Source organism: Carcharodon carcharias, chromosome 16, assembly GCF_017639515.1.
Source record: "Carcharodon carcharias isolate sCarCar2 chromosome 16, sCarCar2.pri, whole genome shotgun sequence".
In the NCBI taxonomy this organism is placed as follows: domain Eukaryota; kingdom Metazoa; phylum Chordata; class Chondrichthyes; order Lamniformes; family Lamnidae; genus Carcharodon; species Carcharodon carcharias.
Genome location: NC_054482.1, coordinates 79,494,503 through 79,519,219, shown reverse-complemented (window position 1 = coordinate 79,519,219; position 24,717 = coordinate 79,494,503). Strand labels below are relative to the sequence as shown.

The 24,717-nt window shown below is 41.3% G+C and overlaps 1 protein-coding gene across 1 annotated transcript; it reads left to right on the top strand.

The window, feature by feature from the left end:
• Nucleotides 1-5,451: 5,451 nt before the first annotated feature.
• Nucleotides 5,452-24,297, top strand: LOC121289194 (nuclear autoantigenic sperm protein (histone-binding)). The gene is made up of 13 exons (XM_041208388.1): nt 5,452-5,700; nt 12,706-12,813; nt 13,110-13,190; nt 13,745-13,857; nt 17,948-18,003; nt 18,087-18,163; nt 18,543-18,616; nt 18,806-18,994; nt 20,532-20,725; nt 21,692-21,751; nt 21,858-21,941; nt 22,556-22,693; nt 24,112-24,297. The coding sequence occupies exons 1-13, from the start codon at nt 5,645-5,647 to the stop codon at nt 24,160-24,162; spliced, it is 1,281 nt and encodes a 426-aa protein (XP_041064322.1). The 5' UTR covers nt 5,452-5,644; the 3' UTR covers nt 24,163-24,297.
• Nucleotides 24,298-24,717: the final 420 nt, after the last annotated feature.

The window sequence follows — 24,717 nt, the reverse complement described above, 5'->3', positions numbered from 1 at the left end:
CTGATCAGTAACTATTTATTGTAGAACATAACAATGCATGGATATACAATCCAGTCCAAGCCATGAGTAATCTCCATTCAGACTACTACTAGTTATGTGACTCCCTTTACATTATCATGTGGGTGGTACTGTTTCCCCAGTCCCATATTAATCCTTTCAGTCCTGAACATGCTAATATGACAGAAGGTTCTGTCCTGTCCGGTCAAGCTTCCTTCTTACAAGCTTTTTCTCCTTGTGAATATTACATCTGTCACTTGCTTGATATAGATGCAAACTGCAATCTCATTAATTTATCAGGTGACCCCCAGCAGTGAATATTAACAATGCAGCAGCTTAGAAACTTAATTTTGTGGGAACCTTCACTGCTTTCAGAAAAGTTAACTTTGTATTGATGGTACCTGGAACTCAGGCTCCAGCTAATGGCACAATTTTGACAGCCTCTCCTGTGAAGTAGATTAATGAAGACAGGATTCTCTATTCAGGTAGGCTTGGTGGGGGTACCTGTAGGTTCAGGCCCTGGTGTGGTGATGGGTGCAGATAAAACACCTTGATGTAATTTTGCTGACACCTCAAGAATTTGTCTTTGTTATCTAGATTTTCCATGCTTTAGAACACCTCAAGAATTTGTCTTCGTTATCTAGATTTTCCATGTTTTAGAACTCCAAAGGAGTTCCCATTCTCCCCAATATAAAAATTAATTGCAGCAGTAAGCAGTAACACCACAGGAAATTATTGAAAAAGTGCAAGAATGGCACAGCACCAAAGGCTACTGCAAAACCAAAAGCAAAACCAAATATTGCTAAGTGAAAATAAATCCACAAGTTTACAATCAAATTTCTAACAGTAACATAATTTTAATCATTCAACTTCATTATTTTGTATGGGCAAGCTTAACGCTAAGTTGAAGCCTGGCAATAACAGAAATCCAGCAAAGCATCATTACCATAATTACTGTGGCTGTAAAGAGGTGTTGATTAATTACAATGCAATCTCTGGAAAGCTACCAAATTACTTAAATGAGAAATGAAATCTGCTACACCTCAAGTCCAACTTTACAACTTCTGACCCCTATCAAGCCTCTGCCTCAGTAGTAGAGCCTCCAAAATTGACTCACACTGCACCTTCTTAAGAAGAGCAAAACATAACAAATGAGTTATACTCAAATGGAAATGACTGATTGCCTTAATAGGTGACATGTGACTAGTCTGATACTCCACTGATGCAATTTAAAGTTATGACATTCTATAAATTCTCTGTGGATGTGGGTTGACAAGTCTATTTTTCTTAATTCTTTCATGGGATGTGAGCTACGCTGGCAAGGCCAGCTTTTGTTGTCCATCCCTGATTGCTCTTGAACTGAGTGGCTTTCTAGGCCATTTCAGAGTTCAGTTAAGAGTCAACCACATTACTGTGGGTCTAGAATCAGATGTAGGCCAGACCAGGTAAGGACAGCAGATTTCCTTCCTTAATGTCCTTTAGGGAAGGAAATCTGTCATCCTTACCTGGTCTGGCCTACATATGACTCCAGACCCACAGCAACGTTGTTGACTCTTAAATGCCCTCTGAAATGGCCTAGCAAGCCACTCAGTTGTAACAAACTGCTACAAAGACACAAAAAAGGAAAAAAACCGGATGGACCACCTGGCATTGACTTAGGCACCGGAAACGACAACAGCAATCGCAGCCCTGTCAACCCTGCAAAGTCCTCCTTATTAACATCTGAGGGCTAGTGCCAAAATTGGTAGAGCTGTCTCACAGACTAGTCAAGCGATAGTCTGACATAGTCATCCTCACGGAATCATACCTTACAGATAATGTCTGTCCCAGATTCTGCCATCACCATCCCTGGGTATGTCCTGTCCCACTGGCAGGACAGACCCAGCAGAGGTGGCAGCATAGTGGTATACAGTGGGAAGGGAGTTTCCCCGTGAGTCCTCTATATTGACTCCAGACCCTATGAAGTCTCAATGCATCAGGTCAAACATAGGCAAGGAAACCTCCTGCTGATTACCACGTACTGCCCTCCCTCAGCTGATGAATCAGTGCTTCTCCATGTTGAACATCACTTGGAGGAAGCACTGAGGATGGAAAGGGTGCAGAATGTTTTCTGGGTGGGGGACTTCAATATCCATCACCAAGAGTGGCTCGGTAGCAACACTATTGGCCAAGCTGGCTGAGTCCTAAATGACATAGCTGCTAGACTGGGTCTGCGGCAGGTGGTGAGGGAACCAACAAGAGGTAGAAACATACTTGACCTCATCCTCACCATCCTGCCTGCTGCAGATGCATCTGTCCATGACAGTATCGGTAGGAGTGACCAACGCACAGTCATTGTGGAGACGAAGTTCCGCCTTCACATTGAGGATATCCTCCATCGTGTTGTGTGGCATTACCACCGTGCTAAATGGAATAGATTTTGAACAGATCTAGCAACTCAAGACTGGGCATCCATGAGGCACTGTGGGCCACCAGCAGCAGCAGAATTGTACTTGAACACAATCTGTAACCTCATGGCCCAACATACCCTAACTCTACCATTACCATCAAGCCAGGGATCAACCCTGGTTCAATGAAGAGTGCAGGAGGGCATGCCAGGAGCAGCACGAGGCATACCTAAAAATGAGGTGTCAACCTGCTGAAACTATAAAACAGGACTACTTGTGTGCCAAACAGCATAAGCAGCAAGTGATAGTCAGAGCTAAGCGATACCACAACCAACGAATAGATCTAAGCTCTGCAGTCCTGCCACATCCAGTCGTGAATGGTGGTGGACAATTAAACAACTCAATGGAGGAGGTGGCTCCACAAATATCCCCATCCTCAATGATGGGGGAGCCCAGCACAGCAGTGCAAAAGATAAGGATGAAGCATTCACAACAATCTTCAGCCAGAAGTGCCGAGTGGATGATCCATCTTGGCCTCCTCCGGAGGTCCCCAGCATCACCGATGCCAGTCTTCAGCCAATTCGATTCACTCCACAAGATATCAAGAAACGGCTGAAGGCAATGGATACTGCAAAGGCTCTGGGCCCTGACAACATTCCAGCAATAGTACTGAAGACTTGTGCTCCAGAACTTGCCACGCCCCTAGCCAAGCTATTCCAGTACAGCTACAACACTGGCATCTACCCAGTTATGTGGAAAATTGCCAAGATATGTCCTGTACACAAGAAGTGGGACAAATCCAACCCGGCCAATTACCGCCCCATCAGTACTCGACATCATCAGTAAAGTAATGGAAGGGGTCATCAACAGTGCTATCAAGTGCCACTTGCTTAGCAATAACCTGCTCACTGACACCCAGTTTGGGTTCCGCCAAGGCCATTCAGCTCCTGACCTCGTTACTGCCTTGGTTCAAACATGGACAAAAGAGCTGAACTCCAGAGGTAAGGTGAGAGTGACTGCCCTTGACATCAAGGCAGCATTTGACTGAGTGTGGCATCAAGGGGCCCTAGCAAAACTGGAATCAATGGGAATCAGGGGCAAAATTCTCAACTGATTGGAGTCATACCTAGCAAAAAGCAAGATGGTTGTGGTTGTTGGAGGTCAGTCATCTCAGCTCCAGGATATCACTGCAGGAGTTCCTCAGGATAGTGTCCTAGGCCCAACCATCTTCAGCTGCTTCATCAATGACCTTCCTTCCATCATAAGGTCAGAAGTGGGGATGTTCGCTGATGAGTGAACAATGTTCAACACAATTCGTGACTCCCTCAGGTACTGAAACAGTCCATGTCCAAATACAGCAAGACCAGTTTTGGGCTGACAAGTGGCATGTAATATTTGTGCCACACAGGTGTCAGGCAACGACCATCCCCAACGAGAGAATCCAACCATCAGCCCTTGAAGTCCAATGGCGTTACCATCCTGAATCCCCCGCTATCAATATCCTGAGGATTACCATTGACCAGAAACTGAATTGGAATAGCCATATACATACTGTAGCTACAAGAGCAGGTCAGAGATTTAGAATTGTGTGACGAGTAACGCGCCTCTTGACTCCCCAAATCTTCCAACTTACCTGGATGAGTGCAGCTCCTACAACACTGAAGAAGCTGGACACTGTCCAGGACAAAGCAGTCTGCTTGATTGGCACCACATCCACAAACATTCATTCCCTCCACCACTGAAACACAGTAGCAGCAGTGTGTACCATCTACAAGATGCACTGCAGGAATTCACCAAGGCTCCTTCGACAGCACCTTCCAAACTCACGACCACCACCACCTAGAAGGACAAGGGCAGCAAATAGATGGGAACACCATCTCTAAGCTCCCCCCCACCCACCCCTCCCAAGTCACTCATCATCCTGACTTGGAAATATATCGCCATTCATTCACTGTCGCTGGGTCAAAATCCTGGAACTCCCTAACAGCAGTGTGGGTGTACCTACACCACATGGACTTCAGCGGTTCAAGAAGGCAGCTCACCACCACCTTTTCAAGGGCAACTAGGGATGGGAAATAAATGCTAGCCCAGCCAGTGAAGCCCACATCCCGTGAATGAATTTTTAAAAAAGGAAGTAAACCCGGTGGGATATTATGACAATCGATCATAGTACATGGCACCATTACTGAGACTGGTTTTCAATTCTATGTTTGTATTAATCAATTGAATTTATTAATAAATTGAATTTAAATCCCACCAGCTCCCATGGCATTAGTCTGGCACTCTGGGTCCACTGACATTACCACTGTGCATCATGGTCTCCCCTGATATTGCAGAGTAAATAAAAACAATTGGTTACAGTATTTATTCCACGGCAAAAATGATGAGAAAGAAAAATTAACCATTTTTGTGAAAAGCAAGTTTCATGGAGAGAATTGGTAGATTAAACAAGACAATATTTTCTCTAGAATACTGCAATCTATTATCTTGGATCCTGGAGTTGAAAACGGCAGAGATGTCATAAAATTCCAAGATTATGAATTGTACTAAGTTAAAAACGTTCAGGCAAAATAAACGAATGTTATGTCAACATGTGTGGTGTAAACTGAATTAATAGACGCTATAATTTAAACCAGAATATAACGCTGCCAATTGGCTACATCATTGGCAAGGAGTAAAGGACGGCGGAGTTGGCTGAATGTCGACCTGCAACCTCATTTATAACAGGATCATTCAAAATCTTTGGCTGAAAATGACAACTAGCTAACAGGTCTCCTTTTTAAATAATCACACTTCCATAAGTTCAAATTGATTTTCAATCTCTTTTTCATCATAAATTCCACTGCTGATATTGATGTTGCCAGTGGCACAATTGAAAGTTTAAACTTTGTTAAGAGAAGTGGAGCCTGATATCCCTAAAATGTACCTCAGGAATTTAACAGATAACCCGCACTTTTGCTGTCACGAACTATAGCCACGAACTTTTAAAATCATTAAATAAATAATAATACATCCGTTTAGATTAATTTTCCCGCCAAGGTGAAAGGTGAAAGGGAAGTGACGTGCTGTGGGGTAAATAAAAGGCGGGAATAGGAGAGGGTTTTTTCCGCTTCCATATTTTAAACAGAGGGGGTTAGGAAACCCGGGAAATAGCTAGAGTAATTTATTGCTTAAATTAATTGTTCTTATTGTTCAGTTTCTACAGGACTATATTATTTGTATATAAGCAGTAATTCCCGAGCGTGGAAGGAGAATTTGAAATGGCGGATCAGGAACCGAGCGCCTCTACGTCCAGTGTCTCAGGCAGCGCCGAGGGGTGAGTGAGTGAGGAGGAAGGGGGTGAGTGAGGGGCTGAGGCCGAGGCTGCTGTAGCTTTACCCCGGGGCTCGTGCCGGCCCGGGCCCGGGCTCGGGCTGCGCGTGCGCTCACTGTCACCGCGTTCCATTTGTGTGGTTTTTTGCTACAATTGGTAAGAGCCCAGAGCGCGAGAGTGGAGTCCCCGAATGAGGAGGAGGGCTGCAAACACAGCGCTTCTCCTGCTGCAATCTCCCCATGAGTGTGTGTGCGCCCTCCTTAAGTTTCAGTGGAGATGTCTGCGACCTGTTTTGTGTCTTTTTTTTTAAATAACCAGCAGGAACGCTGTCCGTTTGCTTTTTTTTTTGCTGACTGCTGTGTAACCCCTTTTCACTTAAGCAGGGAAGCTTGGTGTTTCTGCTAGCCTGTACTTCAGTGGAATGAGTGTTCGAACTATTTGATCTCGTACGCGAGTTTAAATCGTCAACACTTAACTAATATTCTTTTGCGTGAGCTTTCTTAAATCTTCTAGGGGACCTGAAGTTAGTTTTGTTGTTTGCCTTTATAGTCAGTGAAGTTTATTCAGCCTATCAGAGTTCACTCTTCTGGAACACTAACTCAGCTATCACCATATCCTATCGTAGCTCTAGTTATCCGATTGGTAGATTGTTTTTAAGTGTACCTCTCGTGTAAATAGACTATTCTTGTTCTAGATTTATTTCTCTCATTTGACTTTTTTTAAAGGAAATTTTCTGGAGGTGGGTGATGTTGACAAGGCTGCGTTTATTGACTCCCTGGTTCCCCTGTGAAGTCGTGATAGCGGCCTTGAACTATTGCCATGGAGTTCCCAGAATAATTGACTAGAGAATTTTACATTATTGATTGCAGCTCCTGGACTGACATGGTCCAGATCTGTACAGAGTGATCTGGAAGCGATTGTGTTTCCACAGCATTTTGCTGTAGTTCTTGAAAGTTCTACAGGTTGGAGATGGTGTACTTTGAAACAATTGGTTTTTTTAACATATAAAGAAGGCCAATGTTGGTTGTAGATTTTGCCTTTTCGGGTGGCTTGAATATGTATCCTGGGTCTTGGGGGTTGCACAATAAGTTTAATTGCAGGGCCTACAGCAGCTGGTGAGAACCAACATGAGGAAAAATCTACATAACTTTGTCCTCACTGTGTCACAGATGTATCTGTCCATGAAAATGTTGGTAGGACTGAGCACCCTACAGTCCATGAAACGAAGTCCTGTCTTTGCACTGAGTGCATTGTCCATCGTGTTGTGTGACACTTACTGCCATGCTAAATGGGATGGATTCAAGACTCAAAACTGGGCATCTGAGGCACTGTGGGCTATCAGCAGAATTGTATGCAACCACAATCTAACCTCAGTCTGGTATATTCCTTGCCAAACCATTACCAACAAGCCAGGGGACCCAACCTGCATCAGTGAGATATATAGGAAAACATGTCAGGAGCAAAAAAATAAGATGCTAAACTAGCAAAGCTACAGTACAAGAATATATTTATTTAAACAACAGAAGCAGGGTCAGAGCTCTGCCCTGCTATATCTAGTCCTGAATGGTGGTGGGCCATTAAACAACTAATCGGAGGGAGCTGCGCAAATATCCCACCCTCAATGATGGGGGAGCCCAACACATCAGTGCAAAAGACGAGGCTGAGCAATTTGTAACCATCTTCAGCCAGTGAGCTTCCTTCTGAGGTCCCTATCATTACATATGCCTGGCTTCAGTCAATTTGATTCACTCCATGCGATAGCAAGGAACAGCTGGATGCAGCAAAGGCTATGGCCCTGACAGCATTACTGCTGTAGTACTAAAGACCTGTGCTCCAGAACTAGCTGTCCCTAGCTAAGCTGTTCCAGTACACCTATGACACCTGACAATGTGGAAAATTGCCCAGCTATGTTCTGCCCACAAAAAGCAGGACAAATCTGGTCAATTATTGCCCACCAGTCTACTTTAAATCATCAGCGAAGTGTTGGAAGGTAACCTCAACATTGCTATCAAATGATACCTACACAACTCCCAGACATTTCTTCTTAGCTCCCTCTGAACCATGACCCCATCACTGAACATCAAGCCATTGTTTCCAGGACTGTCACTGACATTTCCTCTGGTGATATTCCTCCCACAACTCTATTTCAGTACATCAATGACTGAGTTGGTGCCACTTCGTGCTCTTGTCTGGACCTGGAAAATTTTATCCTTTTTTTTGCTTCCAATTTCCACCCCTTTCTCAGTTTCACTTGGTCCATCTCCAACACTTCCCTTCCTTGACCTCTCTGTTTCAATTTCTAGTGACAGACTGTTCAGCAATATTCATTATAAGCCCACCGACTCCCACAGCTACCTTGACTACAGCCTCACACACCCTGCTTCTTGTAAGGACACCATCACATTCTACCAGTTCCTCTGCCTCCATCGCATCTGTTCTGATGGTGCTACTGTCCAAAATGGTGCTTCTGACATGTCTTCCTGAACCAAGGGTTCTCCCTGATTGTGGTTGACAGGCCCCTCAACCATGTCTGATCCATCTCCCGCACCTCTACCTTCACCTCTTCCCCTCCCTCTCACAACAATGATAGGGCTTTGTCCTTACTTGTTTCAGTGCAGAGGGACCTAGGTGTCCTCGTGCATGTATTGCTGAAAGCTGGTATGCAGGTAATAAGGAAGGCAAATGGAATTTTAGCATTTATTGCTAAAGGAATAGAGTATAAAAATAGGGAAGTGTTGTTGCAACTGTACAAGGCATTGGTGAGCCTGCACTTCAAGTACTATCCACAGTTTTGGTCTTGAGGAAGGATGTCGTTACATTGGGAGGTGGTTCAGAGGAGGTTCACTAGATGGATTCCAGAGATGTGGGGCTTGTCTTATGAAGAGAGATTGAGCAGTTTAGGTCTATACTAGCTGGAGTTTAGAAGGATGAGAGGAGATCTACTTGAGGTATATAAAGATACTAAAGGGATAGATAAAGTAGATGTGGGGCCGATGTTTCCCCTTCTGGGGCATTCTAGAATGAGAGGTTATAGGTTTAGGCTAAGGGGTGGTAGATTTAAATCAGATGAGGAGGAATTACTTCTCTCCAAAAAGGGTCATGAGCCTGTGGAATTCACTACCTGAGTGCAGTGGATGCCGGGACACTGAATAAATTTGAGGAGATAGATTTTTAATAAGTAACGGGCTGAAAGGCTATGGGGAGAGGGCGGGAAATTGGAGTTGAGGCCGAAATGAGATCAGCCACGATCGTATTGAATGGCTGAATTGCCTACTCCTGTTCCTAGTTATGTTATGTCACCCCACCAGCCTCTGCATTCAAAGGATCATCCTCTGCCATTTCCACCAACTTCAGCATGATGCCACCACAAACACATCTTCCCCTCCCCCATCAGAATTCCGTAGGGACAGTTCCCTCCATGATACCCTGGTCCACTCCTTCTTCACCCCCTACTCCTCATCCTCTTCCCACAGCACCTTCTCATGCAATCACAGAAGGTGCAACACCTTCCACTTTACCTCCTCACTGTCCAAGGCCCTAAATACCCCTTTCAGGTGAACCCTAATGCAAACTGGAGGAACAAACCTCATCTTCCAACTAGGCACTTTACAGCCTTTTGAATTAACGTCACCACTCCCTTTGTCTTGTGTCCATAACTTATTTGTCAATTTCTTGTGAGCTCCCACCTATCCTGACCTCTATTTTGCTCCACCCCCTCTTAAACTGTATAAAATCCATCACATTGTTATCCCTCCAGTTCTGAAGAGTTATTCAGACTCAGATGTTAAGCATATTTCTCTCTCCACAGATGCTGCCAGATCTGCTGAGTTTTTCCAGCAATTTCTGCTTTTATTTAAGATTTCCAGCATCTGCAGTATTTTGATATTCAGTTTCGGTTCTGCCAGAACCACTTGGCTCCATGCTTCAATTACAGCCTTGGTCCAAACATGGACAAAAGAGCCGAATGCCTGAGATGAAGCAAGAGTGATTGCCTTTTACATCAAGGCAGCTTTTGATGGTGGCATTATGAAGCCCAGTAAAATTGGTGTCGTTGGGAATCTGTATCAGGGAGGGTGCGAGGAGTTCTAATGATTGGAGTCATACCTAGCACAAAGATAGTTCTGATTGTTGAAGGCTAGTCATGTCCATGGGACATCATTGCAGGAGTTCCACAGGGCAGTGTCAATGACCCTCCCTCCATCATAAGGTCAGAAGTAGGATGTTCTCTGTGCAATGGTCAGTTCCATTTGCAACTCCTCAGGTAATGAAGCTGTTTGTCCCTACATGCAGTAAGACCTGGACAACACTGGACATGGGTTGGTAGGTGGCAGTAACATTTATTTCATACAAGTGCCAAACATTTGACCACCTACCCATGACATTCAATGGCATTACTGTTGCTGAATCCCCCATCATCAACATCCTGAGGGTTACCATTGACAAGAAACTGAACTGAACTGGACCAGTCATATAGATACTGTGTCCACAAGAACAGGTCAGAGGGTAGAAGTTCTATGTTAAGTGACTCTCACCTGCTGACTCCCCAAATTCTGTCCATGCTCCCCAAGGCATAAGACAGGTGTTTGCTGCAATATTCTCCACTTGCCTGGATGAGTGCTGCTCCAACAACACAAGAAGCTTGAAACCATCCAGGACTAAGCAGCCAACTTGTTTCACACCCTATCCACCACCACTGATGCATATTGCAGTAATATGTATCACTTACCAGATACAATGCAGGAACTTGGCAAGGCTTCTTTGACAGCATCTCCCAAACAAGGGGCTTCTACTTCCTAGAAGGGCAAGGGCTGCCGATGCATTAGAAAACCACCTGCAATTCCCCTGCAAGTCAGATTTGGAAATAGTTCACTGTCCTTCATCACTAGGTAAAAATTCTTGGACTCCCTACCTAACAGTATCTTCACCACACAGATGATAACTGTTCAGATGGCTGTAACCTTTAATTGTCCATTCCCCAGTCACCCATATAATGCTGGCTTTTTCGTGTCACCCATAACCTGTGAATAGATATTTTTAAAATTATTACAATATCTGATTGCTATAACTGGCAAAAGGTCATGGGTGTTTTGGTTCAATGTCAATTAACTAACTGCTTTATAGAAATCGTCATTCCTTAAATCCAGCCAGGACAAACCAGTACATGATACAAGTGCAATGACTAGTGATCCAGCCTACAGTTGATCACTGTGCCATTAACTTTAGTTTGGACACTTCTGCTAGACATGATCTTTTTAAACCTTTGACCACAATTGAATTATTTAGTTGAGATTGTGACTTTCCCCTACAAATCTAGCTAATATCTATTTAATGAACTACTGTATGATCCCTGTTTTGGTTCCTGGGATGAGGGGATTGGTCTATGAGGAATGATTGAGTAGACTAGGCTGATATTTCTGGAGAGGTGATCTCGAGGGGTTCAACAGAGTAGATCCTGATAGTCTAGCTGCTAATTACCCAATGGAATAAATGCTGTTCAGGCCAGTGAGATCTTCTATGTATGCTTGAACTGCTGTATCTGGTGGGGATTGGTTAAACTTGTATCACTCAATTTCACACTCACTCAGTGCTTTGAGATAGCATTGTTACAGACTGAAGCAGGTAATCTGAGCTTGAATCCACAGCCAGGTGAGATGAGTGTAATTGCTGTCTGAATGTATCAAGAATGTTGCCAACTTTAGTATTTTCCCTTTTTAATGTTTTTAAACTTGTAGCTAAATGTTTGTTTGAGGTCTGGCATTTGATTTGACCTGCAGTTTCTTGCCCTCACCATTCTGACCAAGATTATTAGCAGGTTGATGGTTGCAGGTGTCTTATTGGATTATTGGTGCTTTGTGATCCAGATGGTTCTTGCTGGCAATGAAGGGCTGAGCTTCATTCTTCATGCTAGGAGTGATTAGCTGCAGAAAGCACTTTACACATAAATGTGCTAAAAGGGATGGAACTTATATAAAGAAGTTGCAATGTGCTGCTGGTTATGGTACTAGATTAGAGACTCGGATGTAGTGAATTCAAATCCCAATAGTTATGTTTTGTAACTAATAAGATGACTAGACTTTTTTAGTTGCTGCCCCAGCCTGGCCTACAACTCTAGCCCCACACTGGTTGATTCTTGTGGCTGTCAGTCTGCAGTAGCCTCATCAGCAACATCACACCCTAAGAATTCGTAGGAAGTTTAATTCTTAACTTCATGGAATAAATTGGATGATCAAGTTTAACGATTAACTCTCTATTGTATACTTCTCATTGGAGAATATGGGACATTGTCTTGTCAATTTTGATAGCACCAAAGCAATACATAAAACCTCTTGGTTAAATTAATTTGGGTAGAATTATGCTTGCTGCACAAAGACAGCCAGGTACCTAACAGGGCATTAAAAACTTCTGAATGGGAATTGCTTCATTAAACAATTGAAAATGTCCCTTTTAAGTGTTTTTTTAACTAAATAATGAGCAAGATTTCTGGTTCAAATTTATAGGTTATTTCCTCATTAAGGGGGAAATGTTGCACATGGATAATGCAAGGTCCATTTTGTCCATGGAATTCAGATACTTTAATCAGAACTGAAACCCAGCTGCTAAAGTTGTCAGCACCTTTCTTGGCCTTTTCCAAATTTTATTTGAAGTTTTGATATCTGGGAATTGCTCCAGATGATTTTTACTGTTTTTATAATGGCCTCTACTAATGGGTCATGGTTCGTCCTGTAGTAATTAGGTTGATTTAGATTGTCAGCTTAATGATGCCACTGTTGTCATAATTGGTTTTTGACACACGTGCAACTGCTTTGCAGTAAAGGTGAAGTGACTTCACTTGGAATCTTGCAAGCATAGTTTAAACTTTAACTTTTATTTAAAAAGTAGATATTTCCCTGTTGAGTTTATTTTAATTTTATTACAATTGTGTTAAGCTTTTTAAATTGGGCAATTTTGGTGACAAGCTGGTATGAACTTCCAGCACTTATTTATTCATGCAACACTTATTTTTAACAGTGATGTTGGTGTTGAAGCCATGAAGCTGCTTGGGACTGGTAAAAGACACATGGTAATGGAAGATTTTGTAGCAGCTGTCAATGCCTTTCAAGATGCATGCAGGCTATTGTAAGTATTTTACTCTGGGCTATTGGATATTATGAAGTTTGTAGAAGAGAAATGCCTGATATCATTTGGCCTGAAAATGGTCATGTTTAGAAGCTGATATGGTGGGGGGAGTGTTCATTTATAGAAGTTTCAATTTTAAAAAGGTAACCTACATGTATGGCTTGATGTGAAATGTTGAATTTTTCACTCAGACATTTCTCTTATTTCAGTAGTATGGTTCATACAGATTGGTACTGCTGTCTGTCATGATTGCATTACACATACACAACCATGACATTTTCCCCCTTTTTTTAAAGGAGCGCAACACATGGAGAAGTGGCAGAAGAATGTGGAGAAGCCTACTTCTGCTATGGAAAAGCCCTTCTGGAGTTGGCAAGGTTAGTTTATAAATCAGATGAGCAACAATAGATAAGCTAAAGTACATAATAGAAGATTTAAAACAGAAGCTTGACCCACACTTCCAACCTTGCAGCCAATTGTAACATGAAATTTCTTAATATCTTAAATCTTATCTAATGGTAGATGAACCCAGATGTTTTACCTAGTAAGTTTAGAAGTAGATTGCACTCTCCCATTTTCTCCCAGCCAAATCTATGCAACCCCAAGTACTTGTTTACTTTTTCAAAAATCCTTTTTTTTTTGTCCAAGTACTCACCACCGATTTTAGATTTTAGGCATTTATGCCCATTTTTTTTCTTTAAGTGTTAGCTCTTGATTAACAGGACAGTTTGGTACCTGCCATTTGTCTCTTGTTCTGTACTATAATTGTGTATGTTTGCTAATAAGAAATTAGTTCACTAAAACTTGACTTGCAAACCAGATATTTTTTATAATAGTTAATTGACCTGGTGCTATTGCAAACGGTACATGTGGCTTTGGGTTGAGGGGATATGAAGGAGCAGGATACCCATCGTAATGTGTTATCTTCCAGAATGGAGCGTGGCGTTCTTGGCAATGCTCTTCAAGGAGTTCCTGAAGATGATGATGAAGAAATGGCAGCAGCAGATGAAGACTCCAAAGTAGAAAATGCAGGAAATGCAGATAGTAAGTGTCTTCTATTTTGCTTAAAGAATGGCTTCATGTTAGTACTTAACCTAGTTTTTAATTACAGAGCATCTGTAGTCCTACATCTAGCTATTTTCTTTAACCATTTTGGGAGGAATGTTTTCTTTCAAGCAAAAATTAAGTCAAGATGCTTAACTTAACTTGCAAGCATATACAAACTTGTAAACATTTATTATGGAGAAAGTTCTGAAGGAGAGTACCTCTCTCCACTTGGAAAGGCAAGGTTTGATCAGGGATAGTCAGCATGGCTTTGTCAGAGGGAGGTCATGCCTAAGAAGTTTGCTTGAATTTTTTGAGGAGGTAACCAGGTGTGTAGATGAGGGTAGTGCAGTTGATGTGGTTTATATGGATTTCAGCAAAGCCTTTGACAAGGTCCCACATGGGAGACTTATAAAGAAGGCAGATGCACATGGGATACAGAGTAATTTGGTAAGGTGGATTCAAAATTGGCTTAGTTGCAGGAGGCAGAGGGTGATGACAGAAGGATGCTTTAGTGACTGGAGCCAGCGTCCAGTGGCGTACCACAGGGATCTATTCTGAGTCCCCTATTATTTGTCATTTATATAAATGACATAGATGACTATATGGGGGGTAGGATTAGTAAGTTTGCAGATGACACAAAGATTGGCCGGGTGGTTAACAGTGAGGTTGAGTGTCTTGGGCTACAGGAAGATATAGATGGGATGGTCAAGTGGGCAGATAAGTGGCAGATGGAATTTAACCCTGAAAAGTATGAGCTGATACACTTTAGAAGGAATAATTTGACAAGGAAGTATTCAATGAACGGCATGGAAGTTCCGAGGAACAAAGGGACCTTGGCATGTGTCCATAGATCTCTGAAGGCAGAGGGGCATGTTAGTGGGGTGGTGAAAAGGGCATATGGGATGCTTGCCTTTATCAATCAAGGCATAGATTACAAAAGTAGGGAGGTCATGTCGGAGTTGTATAGAACCCTAGTGACGCCACAGCTAGAGTACTGTGTGCACTTCTGGTCGCCACATTATAGGAAGAATGATTGCACTGGAGGCGGGTGCAGAGGAGATTCACCAGGATGTTGCCTGGGATGAAACATTTAAGTTATGAAGATAGGTTGGATAGACTTGGGTTGTTTTCATTGGAGCAGAGAAGACTGAGGGGCGACCTGATCAAGGTGTACAAGATTGAGGGGCATGGCTAGGGTGGATAGGGAGCAGCTGTTCCCCTTAGTTGAAGGGTCAGTCACAAGGGGGCATAAATTCAAGGTGAGGGGCAGGAGGTTTAGGGGGGATGTAAGGAAAATCTTTTTTACCCAGAGGGTGGTGACATTCTGGAATGCACTGCCTGGGAGGGTGGTGAAGGTCTGTTGCCTCACATCTCTTTAAAAAGTACTTGGATGAGCACTTGGCACGTCATAATGTTCAAGGCTATGGGCCAAGTGCTGGTAAATGGGAATAGGTAGGTAGGTCAGGTGTTTCTCACGTGTCAGTGCAGACTCGATGGGCTGAAGGGCCTCTTCTGCTCTGTGATACTGGGTCATCTAGTTTAGATAATGAGTGATCTCAATTTCAAAGTGGTTAACTGAGAATTGACTTTTGTGTAGTGGCAAGTTGCCATTAACGTGATGGTCTTTAACATTATTGACACAAGTAAATATTGGCTTGTACATACATACATTCCTTTAAATTCCCTACAGATGTGAATTTTTTTTATATGCTGGGAGTCAATATATAGTATGTGTGTATTTCCATGGCCATTGTCAAGTATAAAATTTAGTTCAAATAGTTTGGATTTTTTTTTAAACTGTTAAGTAAAGGCTGATTTTTATTCCTCTGTAGAAGGAGATATTGTGTATACTTTCTTTATTGTTTTCTCTCTAACCCCCATAGTTGCTGTTGGTATTCTGGCTTACTGGTGGAATGTTTCTCAAGAAATTGAGAAATGTTGCATTATGGTTCAGAATGAAAATTCTAATTCCACTTTTTAAAAATAAGTTCTGACCTGAGTTGATGAGCAGGTGTTTCGAATCTTGCAGCCAAAGGGTGCAGAATGGCCTAAGAATTGGACCAAAATGGGGACATGGGAATAGAATTAATAAGATTAATTTACCAGTGGCTGCCTTAATCTGCACTGTTGACTAAACTTGAATTTCTAAATTCTACTTAATGCTACTTTTCCTTGAAAGCTTTCAATTGTGACTATATCCAGACTTATCAGCCAGCATCGGCAACTCCAATTTTATGCATTTCTTTTTCCTTGATGTGTATAGAAAAAGAGAGGGAGGAATTGAGGGAACAGGTGTACGCCGCACTAGCTGAACAAAGTGATAAGCCAGCTGAAGATGTTGCACCAGCCGAAGAAATTTCTGCTGATGGGGATGTAGTTCTTGAAAAAATAGGAAGTCTTACTGAGACTCCAAGCAAAGAAGGAAAAGTAACCTCTCCTACAGGAGATACTACTCAGAATGAAACACTGACCAAAGTAGAATCATCAGTTGACCAGGATGATGGTGTAAATGATCCAATGGATGAAGTAGTAGATTGCCATCCAGGGAATGATCTTATCCAGAAAGAGAAGGAGCATGTAAGCATTCCAGAAGATGTAAAGGACCACCTTGAGGCTAAGAGCAATAATGGTGAAGAAGTGGCCGTAAAAGATTTCTCCATGATGGGGGATGCTGGGGAGAAGGTAACTATTGATGAAGCAGTGGAAGTTGTTGACAAAATCAAACTGCAGGAAAAAGTAGCTCCTCCTTTGCAAGATTCTCTGGGGGATCAGGATGATGAATCAAATGCAGAAGAGGAACCAGCACAAAAGAAGTTGAAAGGTGATGAAAGTGAGGAAAATGGCAAAGCAGCAAATGAAAACAGAATCACAGTTGAGAAGATAGAGGATGGGGTGGCTAATTCTGAAGAACACATGGAAGAGGGTGAAGGTATAAACTCAAGGACAGGTGTTAAGACTTACAAATTTGGTTCAGTGGTTGGGGATAATCACTAAAATCACAATTGTCTCTGCTTACAAGCATTAGCCTTTTCTACATCTGTCTATCTAATTAGACTTCATAAACACTTGGTACATCTGTCCACTTACTACTATAAAGAACACAAAAATTGGAAAATGGGTTTTTTTTTGTAAACTTGCACAATCTGCTGGGGATAAACCATCTTATGAGTTTCATACTTTGTCACTAACCACTGAGGATAAAATTCTCCTCTGGTTGCACGGTGTTTTTAAAATGTAGGGCAATAGTTTTGACACTTCTGTGTTGAGGCGCTCAGCAATAAACTTGGTTACTTGAATAATGCAAAATAATCCCAAACAGTTTCAACTTCCCATTAATGATTGAAGGCCAAATTCAGGCTCTGAAATAGAGACTCCCTCCTCCAGAAAGACTTGTTCTTTATTCTGCTATTAGTGGTCTCAGGTTTGGGCTATGTTTACACTGGTTATAGTGTTGACTTGTAATGCAATTGTATTGCATATCCCCATCAGGAAAAGTAGACCAACTGGAAAGCTTTGGTACTAGGATTATTGAATAGCTGTCTTCATTGGTTTCACTCAACTAACCATTAACCTGTTAGCTTGAAAACTTCTGCAGGACAAAGTGAATATTTCCCATTTTAAATTGCCAGCCAGTGACTGGTACCTTTTAGAAAATTGGGTGCAGATCCAGAAATTGAGTTGTGGTATTTCCAGTAACTCTGGCTGTGGTGAAAGGAGACAGGGGGGCAGTGGTAATGTCACCTGAACTAGTACTTCAGAAGCCCAGGCTAATGGGGGCATGAGTTCAAATCCCACCAATGGCAGCTGGTAGAATTTAATTTCACTTAATAAATTTGGAATTGGAAGCTGATTTGGCAGCCATGAAACTATCATTGCCAATAATTCAGGAATTAGCATGCTCACTCTTGGACCATAAAATTATGGTTGGAAAAGTTGGTGAGGATTGTTGAGATGAAGGCACACTTGAGCACAGTAGAACCACCTTTTTTTATCTGGTGTAACCTGTTTATATTCCCTTACATTCTCTACAAGCTACCCATTTTAGCTCTGTAACTAATGTATCAATGTTTTACATCTATCTTTCCAGATGATTCCGGTGCTTTAGATGCAAGTGGTGATGATGATGATGAAGCTGAAGAAAAGGTGGGTTATCCATTTTCAATCTTGTCTTCAAAAGCCAGCCTGGGTTTGAAGTGGAGATTTAAAATGCAAACTCTTCATTGCAGGATGCTGAAAGTGAGGAAGTTGACAACTTGCAGCTGGCCTGGGAAATGCTTGAATTGGCGAAAGTGATCTTCAAAAGGCAAGTCCTCCATAAACCAATATATTGCCACTTGCAATTGTTATGGTTAATAGGAACAGAGTAAGGCATTGAATTGTTTAATATGATCAAAAACAGAAAATGCTGGAAAAACCCAGCAGGTCTGGCAGTATCTCCGTTTCCCTCTCCACAGTTAAAGTTTCGATTCAGTATGACTTAAATCATACAGACTTGAAGTGTTAACTTTGTTTCTCTCTCCATAGATGCTGTCAGATCTAAAGTTTTCCCAGCATTTTGTTTTATTTCAGATTTCCAGCAGCCACAATATTTTGCTTTTATTATTGTTTAATGTTTGTTAAAATTAAATATGTTGACCAATTCTCTGTCTCACAAGCTCAACTCCTTTTGCTCAATCTTTCAGGCAAGAAAGCAAAGAAATACAACTCTGTGCAGCACAGGCTTATCTGAAACTGGGAGAAGTTGGAATAGAATCTGGTAAGCTGTAAAGAGTATGTATTTTAACAGGTCCAGCTGTACTGTAGAACTTAACATTTTTGCTCTGTCTTGTGCCTCAAACTTATCTTGGGATTATCAACAATAGATAAACTGAACAGAGTTTGGCCCATGTGGTATTGATGTATAAAGTAAGTGACTGCAGACTAATGCAAGCTTTTTCTATTCCAGAAAACTACATACAGGCTATTGAAGATTTCAGGGAGTGTCTGAATATTCAGGAAAAACACCTCGAGCCTCATAACCGACTACTGGCAGAGACCCATTATCAATTAGGGCTGGCTTACAGTTTTAACAATCAATATGATTTCTCTCTGAAGCACTTCAAGGAGTCTTTTAGTGTCATAGAGAAAAGGTTAGGTAAGGAGATCCAAGCTTTGGTTTTTAAACTGTAAAACTTTATGCCTGCTTTTCTTCTGGGGTGGATAACACTTGCAGCACCAACACTGATTATTTATGGTCTGGCTAGACTGGTGAATATAACATGCTAGCTTCCATATCTTTTTCCAACTAAGATGAACTACGTACTGTAGCTTTGCAAATGAACACCATTGGATTCGCTAATAGCCTGTATTTGACATTTAGTAGGGCTGGGGCAAGAAGACTGAGTAACTGCAGTGCATGCATCAGGAATGCATCGAACAAGCCAGTAAAAAATGGGGGCTTTTGTCCAGATTTGTGTTCCATTTTGAAGGATGAATGAGGCAATATGCACTAAATGTTACCAGAGTTGAGAAACACATTCCACTTTGGAATTTAGATCATTTTTTTTAAAATTACCCTTTGACGTTCAAGTGAGTGGGGGTGATATAAGCATGGATTGCAGATTGGTTTACAGAGAAAACCAGAATAGGAATAAACTTCTCATTTTTGAGATGACAGGACATAACTAGTGGAATGGCATAGGAGTGGGGCTTTAGTGTACATACCAATGACTTGGATGAGTGGAAAAAAGTAATATGTCCAAGTTTGCCTCCTGGAAAAGCAAGCTGCAAGGGGGATGTAGTGGGATCTTTAGGTTAAGTGTGCAAGAAGATGGTAGGTGGAGTATAAGGTGGGAAGTATGTAATCTACTTTAGGAGGAAGATTTTTTTAAAATTAGTAAATCTTGGTATTTGGATGAATTTGGGAGTTTTTGTACTTAATTTTGATTAAATATGCAATCACATAATTAAGATGGTAAGTGGTATGTTATCCTTTATTTCAAGAGGTTGCAGTGTAAGTACAAAGAAATCTTGCTACAATTATGATAGTACATTTAGACCACACCTAGAGAGTACTATGTACAGTTTTCATCGCCCTGCCTGAAAGATATATTTGCCTGAGTAGAGATGAAGGTTTGCTAGATTGATTCCTGGGATGAGAGGATTGTCCTGTGAGGACCAATTGAGTAGAATGGGCCTACATCCTTGAGTTAAGAAGTGATCTTGTTGCGCTGTGTAAAATTCTTGGTCTTGACAAGTTAGATGCCAATAGGCTGTTTCTCCCCCAGGCTAGAAAGCATAAAACTAGGTATCATAGCCTCAGCATAAATGGTCAGCCATTTAGGACTGAGTTGAGGAGAAATTTCTTTACTCAGATGTGAATCTTTTGAATTCTCTATGCTGGAGGGTGGTGGATGCTCAGTCATTGAGTATATTCAAGACTGACATAAATAGTTTATTTTTTGATATAGAGGGTTAGGAAAGTGAGGTTTATGTAAAAGTTCAACCTTGATTGTATTGAATGGCAGAACAGGCTCAATGAGCATAAAGCCTAATCCTATTCCTATTTCTTATGGAAGTGAACTTTTTCTATGGCCGCTCTTAAGCTTCTAGACATTTTGTAAGCTTGCTTGGGGGGAGGGGAGGCGGAGGGCTGTTGGATTTGCAGTTACTAATTTGTACTGTATCTGCAGCTATGTTAACGGATAGGATTGAGAAAACAGAAGAGAAAGGCAAATCTCCAGCAAAAGACACTGATGCTGTTTCTGAAGATAAGCGGGAGGTTGAGGAACTTAAAGAATTGTTGCCAGAGATAAAAGCAAAAATTGAGGATGCAGAAGAATGCAAAGATGATGGAAGAGCAACTAAAGCCCTTCAGGAAACATTGGTAGGTGCACATTGAATAGGAAATGCATCGATTGGTCGGGACTAGGCAACTGGCTGCTGGGTTGAACGACTTGAAAAATGTGCCCATAAATGGGGGCCAATGAGAGGATAAGGTCGCACAAACAGAAATTTATGCAAAGTTAAATAATGGTGCAACTATTGATTTCTTTGTAGCATTATTCATATTCTCGCTCTCTATCTGATGCATACATAACAAACTGGTCAGTTGACCCGAAGAGTCTCCTCCCATTCCAGCTACTTATTTTATGGCCTTTACTATGTCTTTCTATCACCTTTTCTTTCAGCACCTATGCAATTTACCTCAACTGCTTTCTGTGGTAGTAAGTTCCACTCAGTAAATTTCTCAATTACTTTTGCATTTACCTGCCAGTGGAAGCATTCTCTCCATGTCTACCCTGTTTGATGCATTTGTCATTTGAAAGACCTCTGTCTTATGTTAACCCTATGGCTTATTTCTAAAGAAAAGATCCCAACCTCTTCATCTTTCCCAATAACTGTAATATTACAATTGTACCATACCTGTAAATCTCTTTTGCATTTACACCAGTGTTTGTTTTTTAATAGAGCACCAGAGCTTTGCACGTTAATTTTAAAGCACCTTTTTCAGGCCACAAGTTTAACATAGCTTTTTTAACTAAAAATATAAAAATTAATAAAGCATTTGTAGTTGCTCTGCAAAAATGCCATGCTGCTTTTAATGATTTGTTTGCCTGTATCCTTATTCCTTCACTCTTCCCCATTTTCTTCTAAATGTGTAGATCATTTGAAACCTTTAAAGCCAAGCGCAGTGCACCACCTCGCATTAACTCAATTGCCATTACACTCTTAATACAGTATTAGCTTATCCCTTCTTCAATACCAGCCTGCCCTCCCCCTCCCCCAGCTGGTTTGGTATCTAGGCATTCATTGTGTATGAATTACTATACTTTCTTTCTTCCCACATCAGTGTAGATCGCCTGCCTTTTCAGGATTTGAAACACAAATTCTAGCAAGCAGTGCATCAGCTGTAAGTATTTGTGAAATTTGCCTGAGTGCTTTTTGAATTCCACTGATTTGCCTGAAGGAGGCCGTGGATGTGATTTTATTCCTAACACTATTGTTCTGAATTATAGATGCAGGCTGGAAAAGTAACAGATGAAGCTTCTACCTCTAGTTCAAACTGTGTATCTAACATCTCTCATTTAGTAAGGAAAAAGGTAAGTTTTTTTCATTTGATGGGTTTGTTCCTTCCTCTCCAATGAGAATAGGGTGGCCATGCAGTCACAGTGGGAGGAGGGGGGGGGGGGGGGGGGGGGGGGGGGGGGGTGGGGGGGGGGGGGGGAAGAGAGAGAGAAAAATCAACTTTAACAAGGTTTGCTTTTTTAGCTCAGGTGGCCTGAGGCATGTGTCTTGGGCAGCTGCCTCTAATTTGTTAATTTGAGTGTTTGTGTGTCCTTGGGACTCGATTTATGTTTTACTGTCCTATTGCACAGGATACCCTGTTCACTAAAAGTTGGCAGGGAAGATGAGGAGGTCCTCTTTATTCCTGCTGTCTCAGACTACCACTTTCCCAGAATTTAACCATTAGCATTGAATGAAATTCTGCTGACTGTGAATTGAATGCCTTTGTGACTTGAAAATCCTGCATTATATTCCAAGATTACATTTTGCTGGCCACATGTGATGCAGCAAATTTTGCCAGTGTGACAAATGCAAGAAGGAAATAGTTGACTGCTCTGACTTTGAATTCGGGCTTCAACATGGATAAGCATTGTTGGAATATTGATGTACACATTATGCTAAAGTGTAAAAAGTATTTAAACTTTTATAGTCTCAATTGCAGAGGAAGCCAGAAGACAGTGAGAGGGATAATAAAGAGCCTAAGAAAGCAAAGCAGGAGGAGTCTGCTGTGAATGGTGGGTGTGGGGATACTGCCCATGATAGAAATGGAGTTCCTGAGAAAATGGAAGTAAGTTCCTTATTATTATCCCCGTAGAGATCGATAACTTTTTAAAAAGAAATTTTGTACTTTCATTGAAGAGCTGAATGGATCACATGAAAAGATTTCAAATTTTAACACTTTTTTTACTGTAACAAACTAAAAGCAATATTGACTAAACACTTTCAGTGGGCAATTTGTATACGAAACTCCTGAAAAGTTTCCCCATTAATTTTTAAAACCACAAAATCCCCCTCCATGGGCATACTTTTACTCTGCTCCTTAAGTGGACACTTCATTCTCCAGGAACCAGTCAAAAGCTATTCTTGGCTCCCTATCTCTGCCCTTTCCCAGGTAGAAAACTTCTAATCCCCAAACAGTGAGGGTCACGCTGGAGATTGTTCCCTCTAACCAAAGCCAGACTCCTCGTGCTCTCTTGCACACAGCTTATCTCCATGGTATTATCATCTTTCAATGAATCACATAGGTCTTTTATCCAGGTAGAAATGCTGATTCCATGTATAACTCTTTATAAAACCTGACTTTCCTAACTTCCCTAAGAAACTTAGAGACTTAACAGTCTACTTGCCATCACCACAGCTGCTCTGGTCAAGTGTGTACAGGTGTCAATATTTTGAACCTCCTTGGTAAGGAAACCGCACACCAAAACAAAGCCATCCACACTTGTTATCAAGCAAAATTCAGAACAGGTCATGTTATTACCTTCATTCCATCCTAAATAAAGAGACACTCCCAAAACACATACTTACAAACATCATATTTGTAACAATTATAATCTGCTTAATGTTTCCTTTATGTAACTATTACTACTTAGAGTTTAAGGATTAGATCATTGTAGAACACCACCAGTTGCAATTTAGGATGTAATAGACGTTTCTTTTAGTACGATTGCTACCAATATGTTGTACAAGCTAGATTTTCATCTAGTTTATAAAGTACTTGCATGTGTGTATATATAGTTTATGCTGAAATGCTAGGCAAGTCCAGCAGCATCTGAGGAGAAACAATTGACCTGTTGAGTATTTCCAGCACTGTTGTTTTAGATTTCCAGCATCTGCAGTATTTTGCTTGTATATAATTTGCTTGTTTTATGAAATGGACATAATACATGAAAAATGTGTAATTGCTGATGTGAAGAACCTTCCTCTGGCCTGTAGTGTGGTCTTGAATAGATAATGGTCACTGCACAAGTGAGAGCTAGTGAAAATCAACTTTTTATTTTAAAGAGCATAAGATATTATGGATTTTAACAAACTGTTTGGAATAGGATCTGATATGCACAATTACTGAATTAGCAATAGGCTACAATGTTGTAAATGGGCCAAATCATTATTTTGCCTACTTTTTATATTAGACGTAAGAAACCTTCATGTTTGGTTTCTGAATCTTGTACAAAATCTTAACCAGTTTTTTTTCCTTCTTTCCAGTCAGAAGAAACTGTTTCTCCGAAGAAGTCTGAGCCAGAAGCTCAGTGTTAGTTAATAGATGTCTGGATGGCTGGCAATATTTTGCCACATACTGGACTTTTTTGTACATAATGTATTTTTTGATTGGCTTTTTTGAACTGTTTTTGTAACACTGTGGAAAAATTCAATAAAGATGTAATTTGCAAACATGAGTCTTGGCATATTCCGCAGCTTTGCGCACACTCCCTTTTGGGTTAAGGGACTAAATTCTTGTGTATAATGAGAATTGTTTCAGGATTCTGCAACACCTTGATAGTTAGATCTTGGTCACCTTACTGGTGTGCTTTCTGCTTTTTTTACACATGCAGTAAATAACTAATCTTTAATTTGATAGTTCTGTTAAACTGTTTCAGTAAATCCATGACACTAGGTTGTAAGCTTTTCAGTTGAAGCTGGTAGTCTTGTTTTAGTTTGGAGTTTGCTTTCTGTTCCTCCTTTCCCCTGTTTATTATTTGTTTTGTAGTCAAATGATGCAAGGCACCTTGTACTTTACCAGGGTATCCATCTGGCATTGAGTATTCTTGCATGATGCTGCAAAATGGGTTTGAGCCCAGGTAAAGTTGGCTC

Bases quoted from the DNA above. Each gene is read 5' to 3' on its own strand.
- LOC121289194 (XM_041208388.1), top strand. From the start codon at position 5,645: ATGGCGGATCAGGAACCGAGCGCCTCTACGTCCAGTGTCTCAGGCAGC. The intron at 13,191-13,744 runs GTTAGTTTATAA...GTTATCTTCCAG, and splicing joins GCCCTTCTGGAGTTGGCAAG to AATGGAGCGTGGCGTTCTTG. The intron at 18,164-18,542 runs GCAAGTCCTCCA...TCAATCTTTCAG, and splicing joins GCGAAAGTGATCTTCAAAAG to GCAAGAAAGCAAAGAAATAC.